This window comes from Mirounga angustirostris, unplaced genomic scaffold (genome assembly GCF_029215605.1).
Source record: "Mirounga angustirostris isolate CCGP_5_RB_7025 unplaced genomic scaffold, mMirAng1.0.hap1 SCAF_15, whole genome shotgun sequence".
Taxonomy (NCBI): domain Eukaryota; kingdom Metazoa; phylum Chordata; class Mammalia; order Carnivora; family Phocidae; genus Mirounga; species Mirounga angustirostris.
In genome coordinates this window covers 6831495-6853600 of record NW_026991723.1, presented here as the reverse complement: position 1 = coordinate 6853600, position 22106 = coordinate 6831495, and the positions used below count along the sequence as shown (strand labels likewise).

Genomic DNA, 22106 nt, shown 5'->3' with positions numbered 1-22106 from the left:
GTTGCCCTAGAGTTCTTAACTGAGCCCCAGCAACTGTAAATTTTCACAGACTAATTATTTGAGTTTGTAAAGGAGCAGATTCAGTGAGGTCCTCCTTGAGTCTTTCTGCTGTTTAGCTATTTTATCTCCCATTAGCATATCATCCTCAGAGGTTGATGAAGGAAAAAGATGTGCAAGTCATCCCGGCCCATCTTGTGTCTTGGTTTAAAAAACGTGGGTGGTGGGGGGGTGCCTGGGTGGCTCAGTTGGTTAAGCGACTGCCTTCGGCTCAGGTCATGGTCCTGGAGTCCTGGGATCGAGTCCCGCATCGGGCTCCCGGCTCGGCGGGGAGCCTGCTTCTCCCTCTGACCCTCTCCCCTCTCATGCTGTTTCTCTCTCTCTCGCTCTCAAATAAATAAATAAATAAAATCTTTTAAAAAAAAACGTGGGGGGTGTGATGGGGTGCCTGGCTGGCTCATTTGGAAGAGCATGTGACTCTTGATCTTGGGGTTGTGAGTTTGAGCCCCTGGTAGGAGGGAAAGATTGCTTAAAAGAAATAAATGAATTTAAAAAACAAAAGAGAATTATATAAAAGGGGGTACCTGGTTAGCTCTATTGTTAAGCGTCTGCCTTCAGCTCAGGTCATGATCCCAGGGTCCTGGGATGGAGCCTCACATCCGGCTCCCTGCTCAGCGGGGAGCCTGCTTCTCCCTCTCACACTCCCCCTGCTTGTGTTCCCTCTCTTGCTGTGTCTCTCTCTGTCAAATAAATAAATAAAATCTTTAAAAATATAAAAGGGGGTGTTGCAAAGGGGCAGTGTGTGGGGGTCAGAAGTAAGGCAGTTAGACGTTGGGACCATTCGGAAGAGGATAAGTAAGAAATCCTTAAAGTTTGTGGTTTGTAGTTACCAAAACCAGCACAAGAAAGAATTCATGTAGACGTCTTGTGAAGGCAAGCTTTCAGAGCTTGAACAACTCGGGTTTAACCTATGCAAGTCCCTGTACACACAGATTTTTTTCTCAATAAATGCAGTCCAGCACTGTAAATGTCTTTTCCTTATGACTTTCTTAATAACATTTTCTTTTCTCTAGCTGAGTTTATTGTAAGAATCCAGTTGACAGTACATATAACATACAAAATACACGTTAATTGTTTATGTTCTGGGTAAGGCTCTCAGTTAACAACAGGCTGTTAGTAATTATGGTTTTTGTGGAGACAGAAGTTATACGTGGATTTTCAACTGTGTGGGGATTGGTGCCCTGAACGCCAGCATTGTTCAGGGCTCCACTGTGTAACATTTCTTGATTTTGAACATTTCCCTACACTCACAGAAATATAAGCTTCAATGTCCAAGGTACTCAGGTTCAGTAGCTTCATAAAAAGCCTCTTGATCAGACCAGTTTGGACACATCATCATCTAGAAATAGCCAACACAGAATAGAGAGCATTAGACAGCATAGTTGTTCAACAACATGTAAATATATCAAACCAAGAGAACCTTATTTTGCTATTAAAATCACAAAAGTTACATAAACAGAGAGTGTCGTAAAAACTATCATGAAAAGAGTATTTATGAGAAAAATGAACACTGATATGTAAACTATAAAATGTAAAACACCTGGCTGGCTGAGCTGGAAGAGCATGTGAGTCTTGATCTCAGGGTGGTGAGTTCGAGCCCTATGTTGGGTAGAGATTACTTAAAATAAAATAAAAATAAAATGTAAAATACTTAAGGTAGATAAAGACTAAGGGGAGTGTGTAAAAACAAAAGTAATTATTTTGGGTTGACAAAGATGATGAATTTCTTTTCCTTCTCACAGTTTTTTTTTTTTTTTGATGTTTTGTCATAATAAATATAATTGGAGGAGAAAAATGAAAACAAAAATTTTCACGTGAAGAATATTTTTTTATAAACTCACTGAATAATGTGTACTTTGTGTTCATTCAAATGTGATTTGTTTTTTAAGTCTAAAATTTACAGAATCGTGGAAGACCATCTAAACTGTTTTTCTTGCCAATAAAATGTGGGGGGTGGCGTGGGGGGAAATGTAGACAGAAGAACTCAATGCTGGTTTTCTTTTCTTCTTTCCAATCTTTCTTAGGGATCACCATAGGAGTCTTGGTTCGAGAATACAGCAAGCTCTCTAGTCTGGAGAAATTCTACTTTGCTTTTCCTGGGGAAATCCTAATGAGGATGCTGAAACTCATCATTTTGCCATTAATTATATCCAGCATGATTACAGGTACCTTGAGAAAACTGATGGTTCTCTGTGATTATTTAAGGAGCTGTCTTTTAAGTTCTTTTCTAATTATGGAAAAAATTGAAATGCATTGGATGCATCTCACACACACACACACACACACACACTCCTTACTTGGAAAGTGTATATTTACTTGAGTGGAATATTTCATTATTCACAAAGTGACATGGCTCTGCCTAAGGCCTTGTCCACCACTGCTTGAATCTTCATCTGGCCAGCCATGTGATATCTTGGGAGGAAGATGCCATTTTCAAACATATTATAAATAAAACTCTATCCAGGGCACAGGACGTAAAAAAAAAAAAGTCCACATATTTGATCACTGAAATGTCAGCCAGTGTCCCCGGGGGAAATGTGGGTGTCAGTTTTGATGTTGTTTTGAGTAGCTCACTCATCTGTTTCCCAACTGCCGCCATGCTGCCCCCCCCCCCCCCCAAATGAGGCTGTCCTCCAAGTCTCTCTGCCTTCTTCACTCCGCTTCCACGCCTCCACATACCTGCCCTGAAAACTCACAGCCACATGCTGTGGGGAACGTTTAAGGATGGGTTTGCACCACATTTTAAAAGCCTAGTATTTTAAAATCCGAACTTGTGACACAGTTGGATTTGGAAATGCTTTTTCCCTTCTTGGTCACTCTATTGCAGGATCCCTTTAAAGAGCAAGCTCGCCTCTGGGGGTAGAGATTAATTTGGCTTACAAAAATGTCATTTGTCTGGGTGTGGTAAGCTGCTCAGTGCATTCCATAGTTTCTTGTACTTACCTTAATTCTGGCATTAAGTAAAATGTGGACTGACAGTCGCTAGTGTTGTCAACTTGAAAAAATCAAGGTTTTCTATAATCATACAAGTAGGATTCTTGACATGTCCTCTTCTAGAATGTTTTTCCCTGTTGCCACTTCAAAGACCTGGGGCTGATCTATGTAGAGTACTGGGTGTTGGCTCAGGGGAGGGAGGGTGGGTATCAGGATCTGCTGCACTTAGCAGCTGCATTGCTGGAAGAACTATAGATTTGGCTATTGAACTTTCCAAGTGCCAAACTCCAGTCAGGCTAGAATCCCCCGGGAGCCTTGTCCTTAAATGGTCTTTATGTTCTTGGCTTATTACAAGCCTGAAAAGAGCATTTAATTATTTTTATGTATGTATTTAATTATGTTTTGGAAATGCCTGGCTTCTTTTAGGCCCTGCAACCTGGGGGCCAAATCAGTAGGCCAGTGGTTTATACCACATATGAGTTGTTTATCTGTTCAACTTTAAATTATCAGAAGCATTTAAAATTTGGAAGATTTCGTGTAACCGCCCAGGTTTCTGGGTTCCTCTGAAAAGAATTAAGATCAGGAAACACTGGACCGATGTCCCCCCACAGACCAACAGTGATCTGGAGCTGAGAGACGACTCTTCTGTTTAGTTGAAGCAAATACATTTGAGGATAACACGGCCCCTACCTCTCCCTATCATCTGATACCTCGTCCACTGCACTCATTTACATTACCTGCTGGCCCCATTGGTGTTGCCTTTATAACCCCTGAGCATTTTCTCCAAATCAAGATTCTAAACCTTTTCTTAGGCTCCTTTGAGAACATGATGAAAGCTTTGGACTCTCTCCCAAGAAAAATGTTCATGGTTGTACATACAATAATACTATATTTTGTATGCAACTGTATAAGGTACATAAATCACTTGATGATCAATACCATTTAAAACTTGGGTCTATGGAGGGGGGCACCTGGGTGGCTCAGACAGTTGAGCGTCCAACTCTTGATTTTGGCTCAGGTTATGATCTCGGTGTCGTGCGACTGAGCCCCACATCGGGCTCCGTGCTGCTGAACATGGAGCCTGCTTGGGATGCTCTCTCTGCCCCTCCCCTGCTCTCTCACACACTCTCTCTCTCTTAAAGATAGATAGATAGATAGATAGATAGATAGATAGATAGATAGATAGATAAAATAAATAAATAAAACTTGGGTCTATGGAGGAATGTATGGAAAGTTGATCCAAATTAGGCAGCGAATCCAAAACTCGTGCATTAAACTGGGTTTTAGAACAAAAGGTAAAAATACATGTATGAATATGCTCGTATAATATCAGATGTTGAAATATGTACCACTCTTGGCAGTCAATGACTGGTGGTATTTTTGCAGTCTGGCTGTTTTGTGTGCTAGCTCAGCCTTGCAGATAATCTAGGAGAATAATTTGCAACCCTCAGCACTCTGCTCACATAGCCCAGCTGGTTTCTAGAACGGGAGCACAGATCTGGACATTTCTACATTCTACATTTTTCCTAAAGGAAAACCCCCAGGAGTGAAACAGGAGTAAGAGAGAGACCAGAACTGCTACCCAAAGGGACGTGAATAAAGCAGTCTGGGAACAGTGATGCCATGTACGTGATTTAAATTGTCAGATTAAAAGGGGGAACATAATATTACTAGTGTTGGCAAGGTTGTGGGAAAACGGGCTCCTTCATACATTTTTGATTATTGTATTAATTGGAACAAACTTTTGGGGGGTGCAGCTTGGAACATGTCCCGATCTCTCTCCACTTTGTAATTCTACTTCTCAGAATTTCTCGTAAATAATTAGAGATCTGTTCAAAGATTTAGGTACAAGAATGTTCATGGTAGCATTTTTTTTTATAATGGTGGTGAATTATAAGCAATCTAAATGTAAATTATACCCCTAAGTTATGATTCTCTGCAATTGTTGAAAACCTTGTTTTGGAAACATTTAATGGCATGTGGATATGTTCCTCACATGGCATAAAATAGGAAGATAAAAACAAATTGCACAACAGGATGTTGTATACAATCTGAAATTTATTAAAATTTATGTGCATTTTTAAATGTTGGGAAGCAAACCAGTTAATGATGGTTAGATCAAGGTAGTAAGAAAACATGACTCATTGCGCTTTCTTTACATTTTCAAGGCGAACACATGTTTGTTATTTTTGTTTGGTTTTGTATTTTCTTTCTCTCTTCCTCCCTCTCTCTCTTTTTCCCCCCTCTCTCTCTTTCTCTCTTTCTTTTTTAAGGAAAAAAAGGCGGGGCGCCTGGGAGACTCAGTCGGTTAAGAATCTGCTTTCGGCTCAGGTCATGGTCCCAGGGTCCTGGGATCAAGTCCCGCATCAGAATCCCTGTTCAGTGGGGAGCCTGCTTCTCCCTCTCCCTCTGCCTGTCTCCCCACTCATGCTCTCTCTTTCTCTCTCTCTCACTCGCTCCCTTTCTCTCTCAAATAAAAAAAAAAGGAAGAAAGAAAAAAGAGAGAGTGGGATGGGTTCTACTTTGTGCTCCTCGGGCTCAGCCTCTGGCAGGTTCCCCGCTCCCCTCCTCCCCAGCCGTGCTCCCAGCCCCCCACAGCTCTGCACCACCTTTTCCCTGGTGCTCCATCCTCCCCCAAACCCTGCAGGGGTCCTCAGCGCCCCCGCCCAGCAGGGGAGAGTAGCAGGACAGCTGTAGAAATACACTAGAGCAGCCTTCATAAACCCAGCAGATCAATAACACATCTTATACACTTATTAGGACAAAGGAAGATGGATGTTGGAAGCTGGGGAGAGTGAGATGAAAGCCCTCAGGATACACAAATTAGAGGTAGAAATAAAAATTGAGACCTACGACTAGTAACCTGTGCTTCTGCATAAAGGAAACTCTCTTGATGAATTAACAAGTAGGAAAAAAAAAAACCCTCTGCCATCAAAGCCTGTGCTGACATAAAAATACTTACTTTATAGCCTTTTTTTTTTTTTTTTTTTTTAAACAGAAGGAGCCTTCTTCATGGGACGAGCAGGGTAAGATGTCACATCAGTCGGGGAAATTTGAATATAGGCTGGCTGTTAGATGGTATCAAACATTGATAATTTTCTTAGCGGGGATAATGGCATTTAGTTATGTAAGAAAATGTCCTTTTTAATGCATATGGAATGATGTAGGGGTAAGATGACAGAATGTCTAGAATTTAGTTAAAACGGAAAAAAAAAGAAGGCAGAGTTGACAAAATCTCAGGGCGTTTTCAGACACAGGCACTGTAGGCACCAGCAGAATCCTTCCCATAGTTTACAGCCCGAGGGACAGACTCGGGAGGTGCCGACTATCTGTTTGGGCCCCGTTAACATTTAGGTTTCTAAGCTGTATTTGTAACCAGACCACCAGGGGAATAGCAGGGGAAGTGGCTTATGCACATGCCTGAGAACTGTGGCTCTGGAAAATCCTGGTCCAGGTTTCCCCAGCCAGTGAGTTTCAATTCAGAGCACGTTTTCCTTAATACACAAATGATGATGACTTGAGCCTCCTAGGACCAGCACGGAAAGGGAATGGCCCCTCAACGGCCGCTCCCCGAGGTTCTTTGAGCGGCTTTCCAAGATGGTGCCCCAGCTGTGCTCAGGAAGAGGTCCCCAACTCTTCCACTCCAGCCTCTCTGCCCCCACCACCTGGGCCAGAAGTGCTCTGCCAGGCACAGCTGCACCTCTCCCCCGACTGTCTCCTGTGCCTGCCGCCACCCTCTGACCCCGAGGAGCTCCCCCTTTGCTCCTCTATCCTAAGATAGGAATGAGAACGTAATTCTTCAAAGCATAGCTGAGCCCAGGCTGTGCCCTGGGACAAAGCTTTATGAAAGGTTGGGGAGTGAAAGTAGGGGAAGCACCCACAGTGACATCCACCTGCTCCCTGATGGGGGTCTTCTGAGAGTCCCGGGGCATCTTAAGAGGGCTGCCCCTTCGTTTAGCTGTCAGCCTATTCCTTCCTCCACATGAAGATGTTCCAGGCATTGCCACACCCCTGGCCCCACCACCTACACTAGGTTTTGAAAAGGAAGAATTTCACTGTCACACAGGTCTTCCTGTCCTGACCCAGAGGCGACCTCTTCCTGGGAGGACCAACATCAAGGAATATCCATTTTGGGGGAACCCTCCTCCGAGCTGCAAAGGGATGGTTTGCCTTGGGGGCCCCATCAGGAGACTCACACTAGAATGGGTACCACTGGTGCCTGCCAGGTTGAGGCCTAGGCACCTAACCTGCAGGACATGGGAGTCTGTCCAGGTTGGGCTGTGCTGAGTCCATGCCACCTCCTGTGCATAGTTGCTCCTGGGAGCTAGGTGCTTATTCCTACCCCTTCCCATGGCCCTCCGCTCTGGATTTCCTACACGTGTCGGCCCCTCAGGAAGCCACAGCGGTGTGCCCCGCAGTACATTCCAAATTCATTCCATTCCAAGCCAAGGAAACGCCCTCCTTTCCCTGCGCCCCAAGCCACTGAGTCCCTGGATCCTAGTACTGATTTCACCTCCTGAACAAATCACGTACCAAACATAAGACTTTGGTAGAAAACACTTGCATTCTGTTTATTGATGACCTTCCTATTTTGACAAGAGCACTAGTTGGGTTGGATTTACATCTTCAAGGATAAATGTAAGATTCCACCCTTCAATGGTTTAAAAAAAACTTGTTTCAAACTTTAAATGGTTGTCACTTCGGCCTCTACATCAGGATTTTCAGATTTGGGGGGCTTGATCTCAACTCTAAGGCCAGAGGTTTTCCACTACATTTTAACCAAGAAAAAAAAATTAAGTCTTATAGAGGCTTAGACAGAAACAATATTTATGAAACAACAGCCAGATGTAGAATACCTACGGAAGTTGGTTTCCTAGCAAGCAGGGGTCTGCAAACTTTTTTTTGTAAAGGACCAGATAGTGAATGTTTTAAGCTTTTCAAGCCAGATGTGCCTTCCCAACTGGCTGTCACCAGAAAGCCGCCATGAGCAATATGTAAGTGATGGGCATAGCTGTGTGCCAATAAAGCATTTATTTGCAATAACAGGAGGCCAGCCAGCAGCTGGTCAAGATGAAGGACAAGACTAGATTCAAACTCTCAAGATACAGGTTCGTTAAGGTGGAATCATGTGGCAAAATAAATGAACACAACAAGCAACGATGACTCATATCAAGCAATGAGTGTAAATGTCCCTAAGAGGCACTGAGGAATGGAGAAGTCAGTCAAGGTTTTTGGAGATGCCTATTTTTTCAATTCAGGGTTTGCAAGCGATGACACACTTGGATCGTGTGGGCTGGGGAAGGCATTTTTTTTTTCAGCTGTGTATTCATTTACTCATAAACAGCTGTGTACCTGGGTACTATCCGTCATCCTCCAGTGGAAAGAACTGTCCCCTGTGCCCCCCTGAAACAGGGTTCGGTGGAACTCAACATTTGTTAACCCCAACGGTATGACAGCAGATGAAGAGAAAATCGCCTGTGGGAGGGTGGGGTGCCTGCCACTCACCTGTTCATGGACCCCAGGACTTGTGCTAGTCGGGTCCACGAGTTCCCTCATGGGTAAGAAAGTAGGAGGGAAGACACACGTATCATTTGGTTGTACCTCTCCCTGTAGGGAGCTAAGAATATTCATATACAAAGTAATTTTTTGTGCATTTTTGATCAAGAAGTTAAAAATATACAATGCAGTGAAACTCAAGTACATATACAAAGTGATTTTTTGTGCATTTTTGATCAAGAAGTTAAAAATATACAATGCAGTGGAACTCAAGTACATGTACAAAGTGATTTTTTGTGCATTTTTGATCAAGAAGTTAAAAATACACAGTGCAGTGAAACTCAAATACATATACAAAGTGATTTTTTTGTGCATTTTTGATCAAGAAGTTAAAATATATAATGCAGTGAAACTGGAGCTAAGAGTGTGCAATGTCAACTTCAGCTGGTAGGGGAGGGGGTGGAGTATGCGTGCTTTTTTGGAAACATTGGTTTTTTGTGGTTTCATCTCTAGAAAACTGCCATTCCCAGGTGGCCTGTAAACCTAAAACTCCATGCTGGGGAAGGCAGGGTTGTAGCCAAAAACCATACAGACCAAGAAGGAACTTCTTGCCTCAATTGCAACATCTGTAACCACTGGACTTTGCCTTTTTTTGTGCTTTTTTTTAACTTTTAAGCCTTAATGGGGAACCGAGAAAATAAGATGAACTAAACAGCTTTGCACACATGAGTTAAACATTTTCCTAAGATCATCCGGAAGTTCATGTTGAATTAGAACACAGCTATTGAAGCCAGAGGACTTATTCTATTAATTGGATGTCTACGATGCCTTTTCTGCAAAGCAGAAAGGAGCACCTAATGTATAAAGAGTAGAGCTCCCACAGTGAACATGCCACTTGCCACAGTAATCAAATGAAAAGTGGCAAGAGATAAATATGCCCTGCTTCAGTCTCATTCTGAGATAGTGAAGCCCCAAGAATCAACCATGGATGAGCTTTAACTTGTGCTTATACTCAGGACACTGGCTCACAGCTCTGCTCGACTGTAAGTTAACCTGATTTTGTTTCTTTAAAAAAAGGAGTGATAAACCATGCAGGGACTCTAAGAAACCTCCTCTGTGTTGACTGCATGGACCTGGGATACCACTCATTCATTCATTCACTCACTCACTCATTCATTGCATCTTCAATGTCCCAGGCTCTGTGCTAGGCATACATGACATAAAGATAAGTCCTGGTCCAGCAAGAAAGATGAACTGTGATAAGTGTTTTGTGGGAATGAGGACGGTGGAGGGGACGCTGGGGTGGAGTTTTCAAGAAAAGATCAGGATCAGATGAAGAGGGCAGGGACTCCGGGCAGAAGAAAACAGCAGATGGCTTGGCACCTCTCGAGGAGGACAGTGAGACTTCGAGCAGAAAGAACGCTGGAGACACGGGGAAGAGGAGTGGGGATGGAAGGGTGAGCATGTGCCTTCATCAGGGGTCTGTCTAGGCATGGGAAAGCAAGTGACAGAGGTGACTGCCGCCTGCACCGTTCTCTGCAAAGGAACACGGCGAATGAGCTGCAGGTGGGGAAGTACTGTTTTGTTTTGTTTTATTAATTTTTAAATTTTAATTCAATTAACATATAAAGTATTACTGGTTTCAGAGGTACAGGTCTGTGATTCATCAGTCTTATATAACACCCAGTGCTCGTTACATCACATGCCCTCCCCAGTGCCCATCACCCAGTTACCCCATCCCCCCAGCCGCCTCCCCTCCAGCAACCCTCAGTTTGTTTCCTATGATTAAGAGTCTCTTCTGGTTTGTCTCCCTCTCTGGTTTTGTCTTGTTTTATTTTTTTCCTCTCTTCCCCTATGTTCCTCTGTTTTGTTTCTTAAATTCCACATATCAGTGAGATCATAGGTGGGGAAGTATTGTTAAAGACAAAAAAAATTCAGTGACACTTGTTAAAGTCGGTAAGGCAGACTTTATCCCAGACCATCATGATAGGTGTGGGGACCACTGCAGTGGGATTTTACAGTGGGGGGTGGCGGCGATGGGGCTCTACTCTGAATACAGCATCAGCAAGTGAGAATTGATCTCCAAGGAGCAGGGGAGGGGGGATCAGTAGGTGGAAAATCACTAAGAGAAACCATCAGGGGAAAGGGGGATTCTGGCTAAACCAACCTAGTAGGATTCTTGCTGAAGGCAGGCCAGGGTGGCCAGATATCACCTGGGAGATGGTGGAGGATGGGGAGCCTAATTAGGTATGCAGAGTGATCAGATACTGGGTTCTGGTTAAACCAACTTAGCAAAGTTCTTAGGAAAACTAGATTTTGCATGAAAATACACAGATGGGTTTAGGAGGAGGTCCAGGAGCCTGACAAGGTGTGGTTAAACAAAAACCTTTGTTGGTATCAATCACAGAGGGACAGGAGAGTCTAGTGGTGAAGCATGCGGACCAAGGGGCCAGACTGCCCAGGTTTGAATCCCGGCTCTGCCATTTGCTAGCTGTGAAACCCTGACAAGTTACTTAACTTGTCCTCAGCTGTGAAATAGGGAAACAGTAATGCTGTGTTGTGGTATGTCTGATACTGTCAGAAGTTTCTAGAAAGTCCCTGCATTGGCATCAGAAGCTACAGAGCCAATATTCGAATTGAGCCATACAGGTGCAAGTACACTCAATGCATGCATTCTGGAAAGGAAAACGTTACAAAAGGACTTACTCTTTGTAAGACACTAGGTTGTAAAATTCACCAGCATACAAGTGGCTTCTACCCAGAATCCTGAGCTACTGATTTTATAGGATAAGGAGAAGCAAAAAGAGAGAAAAGAGAGCTCAATAATAATTAGGTTGTGGTAAAGAGAAAAAAAGAGAAGTTTCACTGAGCTGTTGGCTGTCCTGATGTCAAAGCATTCGTATGGACTTTGAAGAGAACGGCTGAGTCCCTCAGATCGTCTGAGGTGTGTTTAATACTCCTACTGAATCATAAGCTTCCTATAAAAGCTCATGGGGTCTTCTGAAAAGTTGGTCCCAACTACAAATACCGCCAAGGTCCGTAGTATTAAAAAAAAAAAAAAAAAAAAAAAAGTTGCAAACAGCTCCCTGAATGGCTGAAGACCAGGAGACCAGCCGGCTCCTTCTTGACACACGTTTTGAACATCAAATGTAGAGGCTGCAAAGTGACCTTTAGTTGGTTCTGCCTAAGGACCGGTTTATTTTGTTAACTTCACAGAATAGTCTAAGGTGGTGATATAACCTATTTTCAGGGAGTTCTTTGTATTGATGCCTCTAAGAAAAGTAGATGTCATGGGCAAGCATGCACAGAAATATATTTTGCATGCTCCTGTCTGCCTCCTCTCTCCCCTGTCACACCCAGGGGTATTAATCAGGCAGCGGAGATGTCCCCGTGTTCTGGAATAGCAAGGTGAGGTCATAGCCAGCCTTGTTTTCCCTGGGGAATGAACTTGTTCATTTAACCCTCATAGCAACCCAAGGAAGTTGTAAGGTAGGGGGGACCCTATCTCCATCATCAGAGATGAGGACAGTTCCAAGGACTGTTCAAGATCACACAGATCATAAGAGCAGCACCTGGGACTAGTGCAGAGTCTCGAGTTCTGTTCTGGAACATTCCACCGTCCAGGGACCAAAGACCAAGGGAGGGGGCTGCAGCAGGCAACCATATATAACTAAGTGACTCATTCAACCACCACACGTTAATCAAGCTCTTCCTACGTGTTGGGCACTAGGTGTTCATTGATGACCATGCAGGCATCTGGGTCTCCAGGGACTTCGTGCTGCTCACTACAGTCTAGTGCTAAAGACAGACGATAAATAATGAGCCCATTGATACAACTTGTGAAATGTGATATGAGCAGGGTGCCAGGTGAAGAAAACAGAGGAGCCTGGTTTAACCTGGTGCCTCAGGAAAGGAGCCACAGGAAAAGACGTGAACGTAGACAAATGAAGAGTAGGGAGAAGGCCGTTCGTTGGACAGAGAAAGGAGTCCCTGCAAAGTGAGAGGGAGCTGGGTCTGTCCGGGTGAAGGCTGGGGGGATGCCCAAGCTGGAAGGTGGCGCAGGCTGGGTTGGGGCGGCAGGCAGGCCCCCTTCCCTCGGGGTCTCTTCAGCCGGGGTGAGGATTCTCTAGCTTATCATCCATGCCATTGAAGGTCATACCAGAGTGTGAAACGGCCTTACCGATGTTCTTAAAGGATCTCTTTGGTGCCCATGTGATGAAGGAATACAGAAGGATTCTGGAGAAAGAGTGAGGGAATGAATGAGCTAATAGTTGCTGAGTGGCTTCCATTCGATTATTTCATTCAGTAATGATGGAGGCTATTTACCGCACAGTTAAGTCCTAGGCACTGTATATACTAGGTGTGTTATAGATACTGTTTCTAATCTCTGCAGCAGCTGTGCAAGATGAGGTTACTCGCTTTGCTCCTCACAGTTACCGTGGAGGAGGTAGAGGCATTGAAAACCTGCATTTTTACAGATGGGGAAACTGAGTCTGGAGGCAAAGGCTGGGATTTGAGTCCATGCTTGTTTTCCTCCATGACGGTGATAGAGGGACCGGAGTCCTCTGGGTGGGACGGTTTGAACTCCTTGCAACAAGGAGTTTCTTGGGTCTTGTGTCCATTCCCAATTGTGAAGCACCATCAAATACCAGACCAAAAAAAAACCAAAAAACAAAACCTTCCAGTAATGGAGTTAATTTTGACACCTTAATGACAAGGTGGAGGGAGACCGTCACGAAAATTTTGTTCTCCAGTGGGTGGTAGCTTAATCAGAGAGCTCTCAGGGGAGTCTTTTGCCCTCAGGTGTTTATTTTTAAAACATGCTGTTGTTTATCCCATAGCAACTGCTTCCTTTGTAGTGTTTTTATAAAAAGTTCTAATAGATTATCACTGCTCTGGCCAGGGGCCAGCACCCCAGCTCATCAGAGCTTCCTCCCAAGGTAAAAAAGCAAGTGTGCTGTCTTAAAATAAAGAGCTAGCAGGTGCCTCTGACTTCCAAGGACAACCTTGGATGGTATCCCTGTTTCTAGGCCACAGCCCAGCCTCGAAACTCTCCCTGGTTTTAGAGGATAATCCTGGGCTCACTGGAAACTGGACTTGTTAAGGAAATGAAAATTCAGTGACACTTGTTGAAGGTGGTAAGGCAGACTTTATTCTGGACCATCACAATAGGCGTGGGGATCGCTGTGGTGGGATTTCGCAGTTGGGGGAAAGAGATTGGGCTCAACTCTGAATACAGCATCGCATGTGGGAATTGCTCTCCAAGGAGCAGGGTGGGGGTCAGTGGGTGGAGAAGCACTAAGAGCTGGGGGTCCTGGGGGATTCCGGCCACTCTGAGCTAACAGGGTTCTTTCTGGAGACAGGCAAGGGTGGCCAGACATCACCCCGGGGGATGGTGGAGGACAGAGAACCAGACCAGATATCAAGGGTGGGGGTTCTAGTCGAACTAACTTAGCAGAGTTCTTGCTAAACCTGGATTTTGCAGGAAGTAGACAGATGGGCCTAGGAGAAGGTTCAGGAGCCTATGGGCAAGCAAAGAATCTTTGTCAGAATCCTGCTCATCCTTTTCTGCCCAGTTCAGATGCTGTCTGCCACATTACCTCAGACTGGCGACATCTCTGGCCCCTCCAAAAGCCCACAGGACCCACCCTCTGTGCCAGGGCTTTGCGAAGCATCCAGTTTTTTAGATGGATGGGAGAGATCCAGGTTTTTTTTGTTTGTTTGTTTTTTCATTTCCAGTCTGTCACAGATCGGTAATCTTTGTAAACTAGGATAAAAATGAATTATGAGGTAAAGATCTAAAAAAAGCAAAGACATACAAAGTGCTAGCCCTACTTTTTGTGTTTCTATTGAACAAACATAAAATCCTTGTCCAATCGCTATAAACTGTTTTAAACCCTGACCTCTGGTTTCTGGGCTTGTAATGTGCCCTGCCTTGTAATGTGTTAGTGTGCAGTCTCCTCTCATCTGTCCGTTCCCAGAGGGCAGGTGGCCGCTCCCAGAGGAAGTGGGTTCTGGGAATGGACTGCAAAGAGGGGTGACCAGGCTTCACCAGGCGTGAGGCATGGCCTGAAATCCAGGTGGCTGTGGACAGTAAAACCCCAGGATAAAGCACAGTGATGTCCCACCTGTTTGGCATAAAGGTGAGCGTGCTGTTTAGCCTTTCCCCCCAGTAAGAGATGGGGGTCATATTCTTAACCACTATGTCATGTTGGTTCTATCCATGCACCACCAAATTCTAGACCAGCGCTGCCTTATGGGACTTCGGTGGTGGTGGAAACAGTCTCTATTTGTGCTGATGTTGTAGCCACGAGCTACACGTGGCTGGGTGTGACTGAGGAAGTGATGGAGAGGTGCTTTCTCCAGGGTGGATTAAGGTACCACTCGCATGACACCCACTGAGCCAGACCACACGTTCTCAACAGGAGCGATATCACCTCCAAGGCAGCAGAGACTGATTCCGTAGGGTTAGGGGAACAAAGGTACTCTTTATGTAAAAAGCACATGTATACATCTAGTACATGCACAGATGTACAGTTTTCTGTAGTATTAAGATTTCATGGGGAAAAGTGTCTAAAAGGGTGGGAGGAGGGCAGGGAGAGCACACGATGATGGGGGGGAAAAGTAGGTAGAGAAACACTAAGATACGGAATATGTTCTCACATGAAGGTCTAGCGTGTATGAAGGGTGTTTTGGTTGTTCACTCTGGGAACTGAACGAAACTGCCTTGCCTGAGTGGTTTCTCAGGAACCTACCCACCAAGTTCCTAACTGCTGACACATGAGTGGATCTTTGAAATGGGCTCATGTTATAAGAAGGGGACTACCTGTAAAAAAAAAAAAAAAAAAGCAGCTTTTTTCTGTCACAGGGAAAGGATCAAGTACAAAATTCATAAAGCACTTTATTTAATGCCCTGGGGATGCAGAGAAGAATAAGCCTCAGGCCTTGTGGTCAGTGTCTTGATGGAAATGCATCCCAGGAAATGATGGTTCATCATCGGGTCCCCCCTGGCCCCGTGCTGGCAAGGTCAAGAGGTTGTACTGAATTCTGTAACAGAGTTAAGCTTGAGTTTGTTCGTTCAGTATTACTGAGCACCCACTAAATGCTGGACACTCTGGAAAGGTCTCAAGATTGTGCTGTCCAGCATGGCGGCCGTTACCCCACGCGCGAGATTCATGACAATTAAGCAAGATGAAAATTCCCAGTCCCACTAGCCCATTTCCGGTGATCGTTAGCTACACGTAGCTTGTGGCTACGTCAGACGGTACAAATAGCATTTCCACCATCCCAGAAGTTGCACGAGGCAGCGCTGGTCTAGAATTTGGTAGCGCATGGATAGAGCCAGCCGGACGTAGTGGTTAAGAATTTGGCCTTTGGGGTCGAATCTGGGTTTGGGATTCGGGGATGAACCTGAATATTGAGCATAAAAGAAGGCGATGCACTTAACCTGCACTCGTCACCCGCTACACGGTGTGTATGCCGTCATCATTTTTATTATAATTATCATCAGCATCGTCGCTGTGATTGGCAGGTGGGATGAGTAGGACATCCAGACAGGCATTTTATCTTCAAATCAGGTTCAGGCATGTTCCTGTTACTTATGGAGGTTTTCAAAGATGAGGCTGTTTTCCTGCTTAGGTTCCCAATCTCTGCGGTGGTCCCCACCTCTATGCTCAGCACCACGTTGTAAATCCAAGAGCCTGGACTTGGGGGCCAGCTCTGCCCCCAATCGGTGATGACTGGAGAGGTAGAAGGGGAACTCTAGAGGTAAAATGTAGAGAAGGACGATGGTTGGTTCGAATACGTTTCTGATCTATCCAGGAGAATTGTAGGACTGAAGTAGATTTGAGGAATAAAGCCCTTTCCGAAAGTCACTACAAGACAGGTGCTGTACTCCAGCAGAGAGGAGCTGGCTGGCTGCTCTGGGGGATGTATTTGCTTAAGATATTTCCACCAAGAATCTCATTATTATGAAGCCTTTTATTACCAGCTGGGTCCTGGAATAGAAGCAGAGGCACCAGCCCCATGGCCAGATCATTAAGACAAATTAAGACATATTAACATATGCTGGAAACAATTACCTACATAGATGTAATTTGTTTCCCTGCTGGAGGAAAACTCCAAGAGGGCACAAAACACGTACCTGAGAACAGTTCTGCGGCTACCCTGTGAGCCTGTCACTTGTCAGCCCCTTAGGGGCTGGGAGCCGCTGAAATTAGACATCTACCCAAGGACAGTACGTCTGAAAATACATCCTCTCTTGGACCAGGATTATGTGTGCTGATACAGGTTACCTGGAGTTTTGTTGAATTGGTGATTTTCTTTTTCCTTTTAATCACCTTATTGATATAAATAATTATTTTGATTGTTTATGAAAATAATGCCCAGAGCTCTGAAATAGAATATTAGAGCACATTTTATATTCATACAATATACTTAGCAAACTTAAATATTTGCATTATTGTTTGCTCTTTTTTTTTAAGATTTTATTTATCTGAGAGAGGGGGAGAGAGTGAGTGGGAGGGCACAGGCGGGGGGGCGGGGGGCAGAGGGAGAAGCAGGCTCCCTGCTGAGCAAGGAGCCCGATGTGGGGCTCGATCCCATGTCCCTGAGATCATGACCTGAGCCGAAGGCAGATGCTTAACCGACTGAGCCACCCAGGCGCCCGTTTGCTCTTTGTTTAAGAGACCAAAGTGAAATAGGAGATCATTCATTTCTGAGAGATGATTTGTCTTGTCATCATGATGACAGCTTCCCTTACAGATTTGTCCCATTCATTGAATATGTACAATTATGTGTGAGAAGCGTAGTCCCCCATTCACTTTAAAAAGAAATAGATGGGCCTTTTATAGTGTCAGGAGTGAATATACAAACCACCTGTGCGTGCTGCTAGCCTATAGGTTTATGGCCTTTCCTTGGGGCCGCCCTGCACTTCAGGCTTTGCTCACGGTTATGGGACAACTCACGCAGGCCAGGGATTCAAGCAGTGATTTTCTGTGATGATCGTTTGGCTCAACATGAGGTTCTCATTTTGGAAATCGGGCAGGATAGGGTCTGAAACCTTCACATAACAGTTTGCTGAAAGGTGGTTTGCTTGCTTCTCCACGTGCCGTCTTCCAACATAGACGCTATCCAGATAGCTGCATCACTTGGCTCACTTTAGAGAAGCATCTTTACTGGAGGGCAAGGGTTTCTAGCAAGAAGGGATGTGTGTCTCCCACCTCTACAGCTCTTCCCGACACTCTAGACAACCCTTCCAGTTCCAGGCGACGTTCAGTCATTTTAGAGGCCACCAAAGACCATTTGAGCCTACAGCGAACAGTGTGGCCATAAATCTCTTAAACTGGAAATTTACAAGTTGGAAATCTCTATTTATATCCTACCTCTTGAAGATGGGTATTTTAAGTTGTCTCACCGAGCCAGCCACGATAAGGTTGTTAACGTAGAAGCGATTTGAAAATCATAAAAAGAAGAAAATGTGCTAGCCAGGATAAATAATGAAATTGCTGTGATTTATTATGAAAGTTGGCTCTGAGACTCTCCAAAACTCCGGCAATAAGTGGATGATTAAATACATTACGGTACGGTCGCATGACAAGATTATGTAGCTATTAAAATTACCCTCAGGGGGAATTTGTAACAAGAAAATTCTTATAATACAGTATGAATAAGAGAGGATTAAAAACTGTAGAATTAGCTATGTATGTTTACCAAAAAAATCAAGAAAAAATATTGACAGGAAATTCACTACGGCTGATGAGATGGAGTGATTTTTATTTTCCTCCTTTCAGATTATTATCACGAACACATATTACTTTCATAATCACACACCAAAGTTTTCTTTTTGGTTGACTCCGAGCTTCCTGACAGAAAAAGGCAGAAGGGGAAACAATCATGAGTTTTACAACGTTCATTATGTGAGGGAAGAACCATCTCTGTCCTTCCAAGATCAACTTTTTCTGGATCCTGAATTCCAGAAGGGGTTTATCCGAAAGGCTGTGGGGTGATGTGACGTACAAATCTTGACGAAGTTCTTAAAGCAGCTGCTGACCAGGCAGCTGACCAGGCAGCGGGGTGAGCGGGGGAGGCGAGCCTGCCCCTCGCCCGTCTTCCATCTCCATTCCCTGTCCGCAGTTTTGAAGAGCTTCTTTTGCCCGTTGCATCTTAGCCAGACAAAATGTGTGAGATAGGCCTAGCAGGTGCGGAGGACAGCTCTCGGCGCTTTCTTTCACACCTTGAGAATTGAATGGCCTCCAGTCCTAGAAATGGCTTCTTTTAAAAACTAATGGGGGTGCCTGGGTGGCTCAGTTGTTAAGCGGCTGCCTTCGGCTCAGGTCATGATCCCAGGGTCCTGGGATCGAGCCCTGCGTCGGGCTCCCTGCTCTGCGGGAAGCCTGCTTCTCCCTCTCCTGCTTCTCCCTCTCCCACTCCCCCTGCTTGTGTTCCCTCTCTCGCTGTCTCTCTCTCTGTCAAATAAATAAAATCTTAAAAAATAAAAAAAATTAAAATAAAAAATAAAATTTAACTGGTGCCCTGGGGCACCTGGGTGGCTCAGTCGTTAAGCGGCTGCCTTCGGCTCAGGTCATGATCCCAGGGTCCTGGGATCCAGCCCCACATTGGGCTCCCTGCTCCGCGGGAAGCCTGCTTCTCCCTCTCCTGCTTCTCCCTCTCCCATTCCCCCTGCTTGTGTTCCCTCTCTCACTGTGTCTCTCTCTGTCAAATAAATAAATAAAAATCTTAAAAAAAAAAAAAAAAAAACGGGCGCCTGGGTGGCTCAGTTGGTTGGGCGACTGCCTTCGGCTCAGGTCATGATCCTGGAGTCCCTGGATCGAGTCCCGCATCGGGCTCCCTGCTCGGCAGGGAGTCTGCTTTGCCCTCTGACCCTATCCCCTCTCATGTGTTCTCTCTCATTCTCTCTCTCTCAAAATAAATAAATAAAATCTTAAAAAAAAAAGACAAAAAACAAAAAACAACTAATGTAACTTGACTCTCCCCTCTCCCCCCCACCCCCCCGCAGGTGTAGCTGCGCTGGATTCCAGTGTATCCGGGAAAATTGGTCTGCGTGCCGTCATATATTATTTCTGTACTACTGTCATCGCTGTAATTCTAGGTAAATTCTATTTCTGATTCCTTATTCCTCTGTATAGTGGTGACTTTTCCTTTAAAAGTAGCTGGGCTTTTTTTAAGGCACCTTTTTTTTTTTAATTCAAAAAGTAGTTTTGTCAAACCACCGTGAAGCCTTTGGGCTTAAAGTCTACCCAGCACCTTTTCCAAGAAGAAAATACAATACTGACTGAAGTTCAGCCGTGATGCTGCTTATTCATGTCCCTAGTAAGAAACAGAAAGAGGGTGAGAGTTCTGTGCTTTACCAGGTTCACTGGGTAGAAGGAGGTGAAGCCAAGAGCTTATATAATCTGTAAACTGAGTAATTAGTCTATAATAGTGGAGTTGAGTGTAATTGTGAAATATTTCCAAAATGATGGCATTTGGGTGCATTTCAGATTTCACATGGTACCGAGAGCTCGCAGTGTCTTGCCAAGTATAAATTCCGCTTGAAAAACGGAGAAGGTTCTAATACGGGACTATCGCTGATCTTGTACCTTTGGCATTCTTTTGTGAAGAAAATGCAGTCCGTCCTCTGTGACCTAATGTTTCAAGAAGGGTGCCCCGAGTGGGAAGAGAGGCTGGGATGTAGTCAGATGTTGCAGCCAGCGTGACCCCGCTGCTGTTTTAATGGATTGTTAGGATGTGGTGAGGTTGGAGTGGTGTAAGGCAGGGCACCTAGGAGGGCCTGAACCCTGCCTTAAACCAAAGCCACCTCTCCTCATGAGGTTCCTGAGGGAGGGAGACATGAAGGGAAAAGCCAATGTATGTCTCTCTCCAGCAACCCTGAGAGGGAAGAGGGAACCACACCCACCATGGTCCTTGCATCGCCCACTGACTCTTCTCACTTGGCAAAACTGACCTGCTCAGCATCCTGACGTCCTGCCCCTGTGGATTGGCATCCCCCCCACCCCCAGTCAGGCAGTCTCTGATGCCTTGATCTGTTCTCCAGCCTCCCACCTCTGCTTGGACACCTCAAAGGACAGGAACCCATTACCTCCAGGGCCAAAGTGGCGCTCTCAGATCTGATACTCCCTGTTTAGACAGTTCCTTTTGGCAAGAACTCTCTCTCCCTGTAATGCCTATTTGTCCTCATTCCATCCCCTCAGAGTCACAGGGAATACTACTTTTCCTAACCCTGACCCTTTTTTGGATTAGACAACAGCTTTCCAGATTTTTTAAGGCTTGGGGTATGGAAGGAAGAGAAGGCTTGTTCTGTAGGAGCCTCAGGAAAATAACCAGCATCTGTGGGTAAAAGTTACATAAAGACATTGAATGGGTGCCCTGAGCTGGAAAAGGAATCACCCTCACCCCAACCCCTGCCTAGGCTGACCTCATAAGCTAAAGCAAAGAAAATAGATAATTCTCATCAGCAGGTGTTTCCAGAAGCAATTCTGGAATGCAACCTCTTCATTTAAAAAAAAAAAAAGGGAAAGTTCCTTCTGCTTCATTTAAATGGAAAAGTCATTAAGGCCACCGCTGAGGTCCCAGCTGAGGCTCAGCATCTTGGCTGGACCTGAGAGTCCTCATTCCAGTATTGTCTGGTGCCACCGTGCCTACTGGTTCTAAGAAGGATGCCGGCGGGGGGTGCGTGGGGGGGGGGGCTCAGGTGTTCCGGAAGGTTCTTAATGCTCTGTGGTACTCTCCTTGGCCATAGGCATCGTGCTGGTGGTGAGCATCAAGCCTGGTGTGTCCCAGAAAGTGGATGAGATTGACAGAACAGGCAGCAACCCAGAAGTCAGTACGGTGGACGCCATGTTAGATCTGATCAGGTGAGTGTCTTGCCAGCCGGGCAGCATCGTGGGCTCGTGATGCTACGATCACCCGGGCCCCGTGCTTGCTCCGAGGCTCTGCTCTCGCTGGTTTGAAACTTCTGATAGTTTTTGAATCATTGCGCGTGTTCGGTGAGCCCTGTGCCCCGAAATTACATAGCCAGGCCTGCTTGCCAGAGTGTGATTCCAAGAGGGGATGGAGGAACGGGCTCTTCTGTCTGGATTCCTGTCCGGATTCAGGATGGACAGAGAGGCAGAAAGTATATACTTGTTGCATTAAGATGCTGGACTGGGTGGGGGGTCAGTTCTAAAGCACACTTAAAGAAATACACTTTTTAATTGTACAGGAGAAACCCTTTTATCAGAAGCAATCAGGGCTGGAAATTGGTCAGTTAATTTTAAGGGAGCCGTTAAAGCAGAGAATGGTAAAAAAAAAAAATGACACAGATATGCATGACATATTTTGTTGACACTTTAAATGGCATTTATTTGCCGATTTCTGACGTAGGGCCAAGGTCTTCCCTTCGAGTGTGTCAGTTGATTATAATTTGGTATCACTTCTCTTGCACCCACTGCCCTTACAAAGGCATCATGTGCAGTTTCCAGGTTCAGTTTCCATGAAGGAGAGCAACAAAACCCTCAGAAACTGCAAAGAAAGCTGAGTGCCAGTTTTTCTTTCCATTTTAGTGGCCCTCCCAAACCTAATTGAACCACAGAAATTTTAGTCACTTGCTTTGGTTGAGT

The 22106-nt window shown here is 45.0% G+C and overlaps 1 protein-coding gene across 1 annotated transcript in view; it reads left to right on the top strand.

The window, feature by feature from the left end:
- The window catches only part of SLC1A1 (solute carrier family 1 member 1), a 73593-nt gene that overhangs the window by 32018 nt on the left and 19469 nt on the right, over positions 1-22106 (top strand). Inside the window, exons 2-4 of the mRNA XM_045882177.3 lie at positions 2082-2222; positions 19505-19597; positions 21248-21362. Of these exons, the coding sequence (XP_045738133.1) occupies positions 2082-2222; positions 19505-19597; positions 21248-21362 (349 nt within the window). The remainder of the gene's footprint in view (positions 1-2081; positions 2223-19504; positions 19598-21247; positions 21363-22106) is intronic.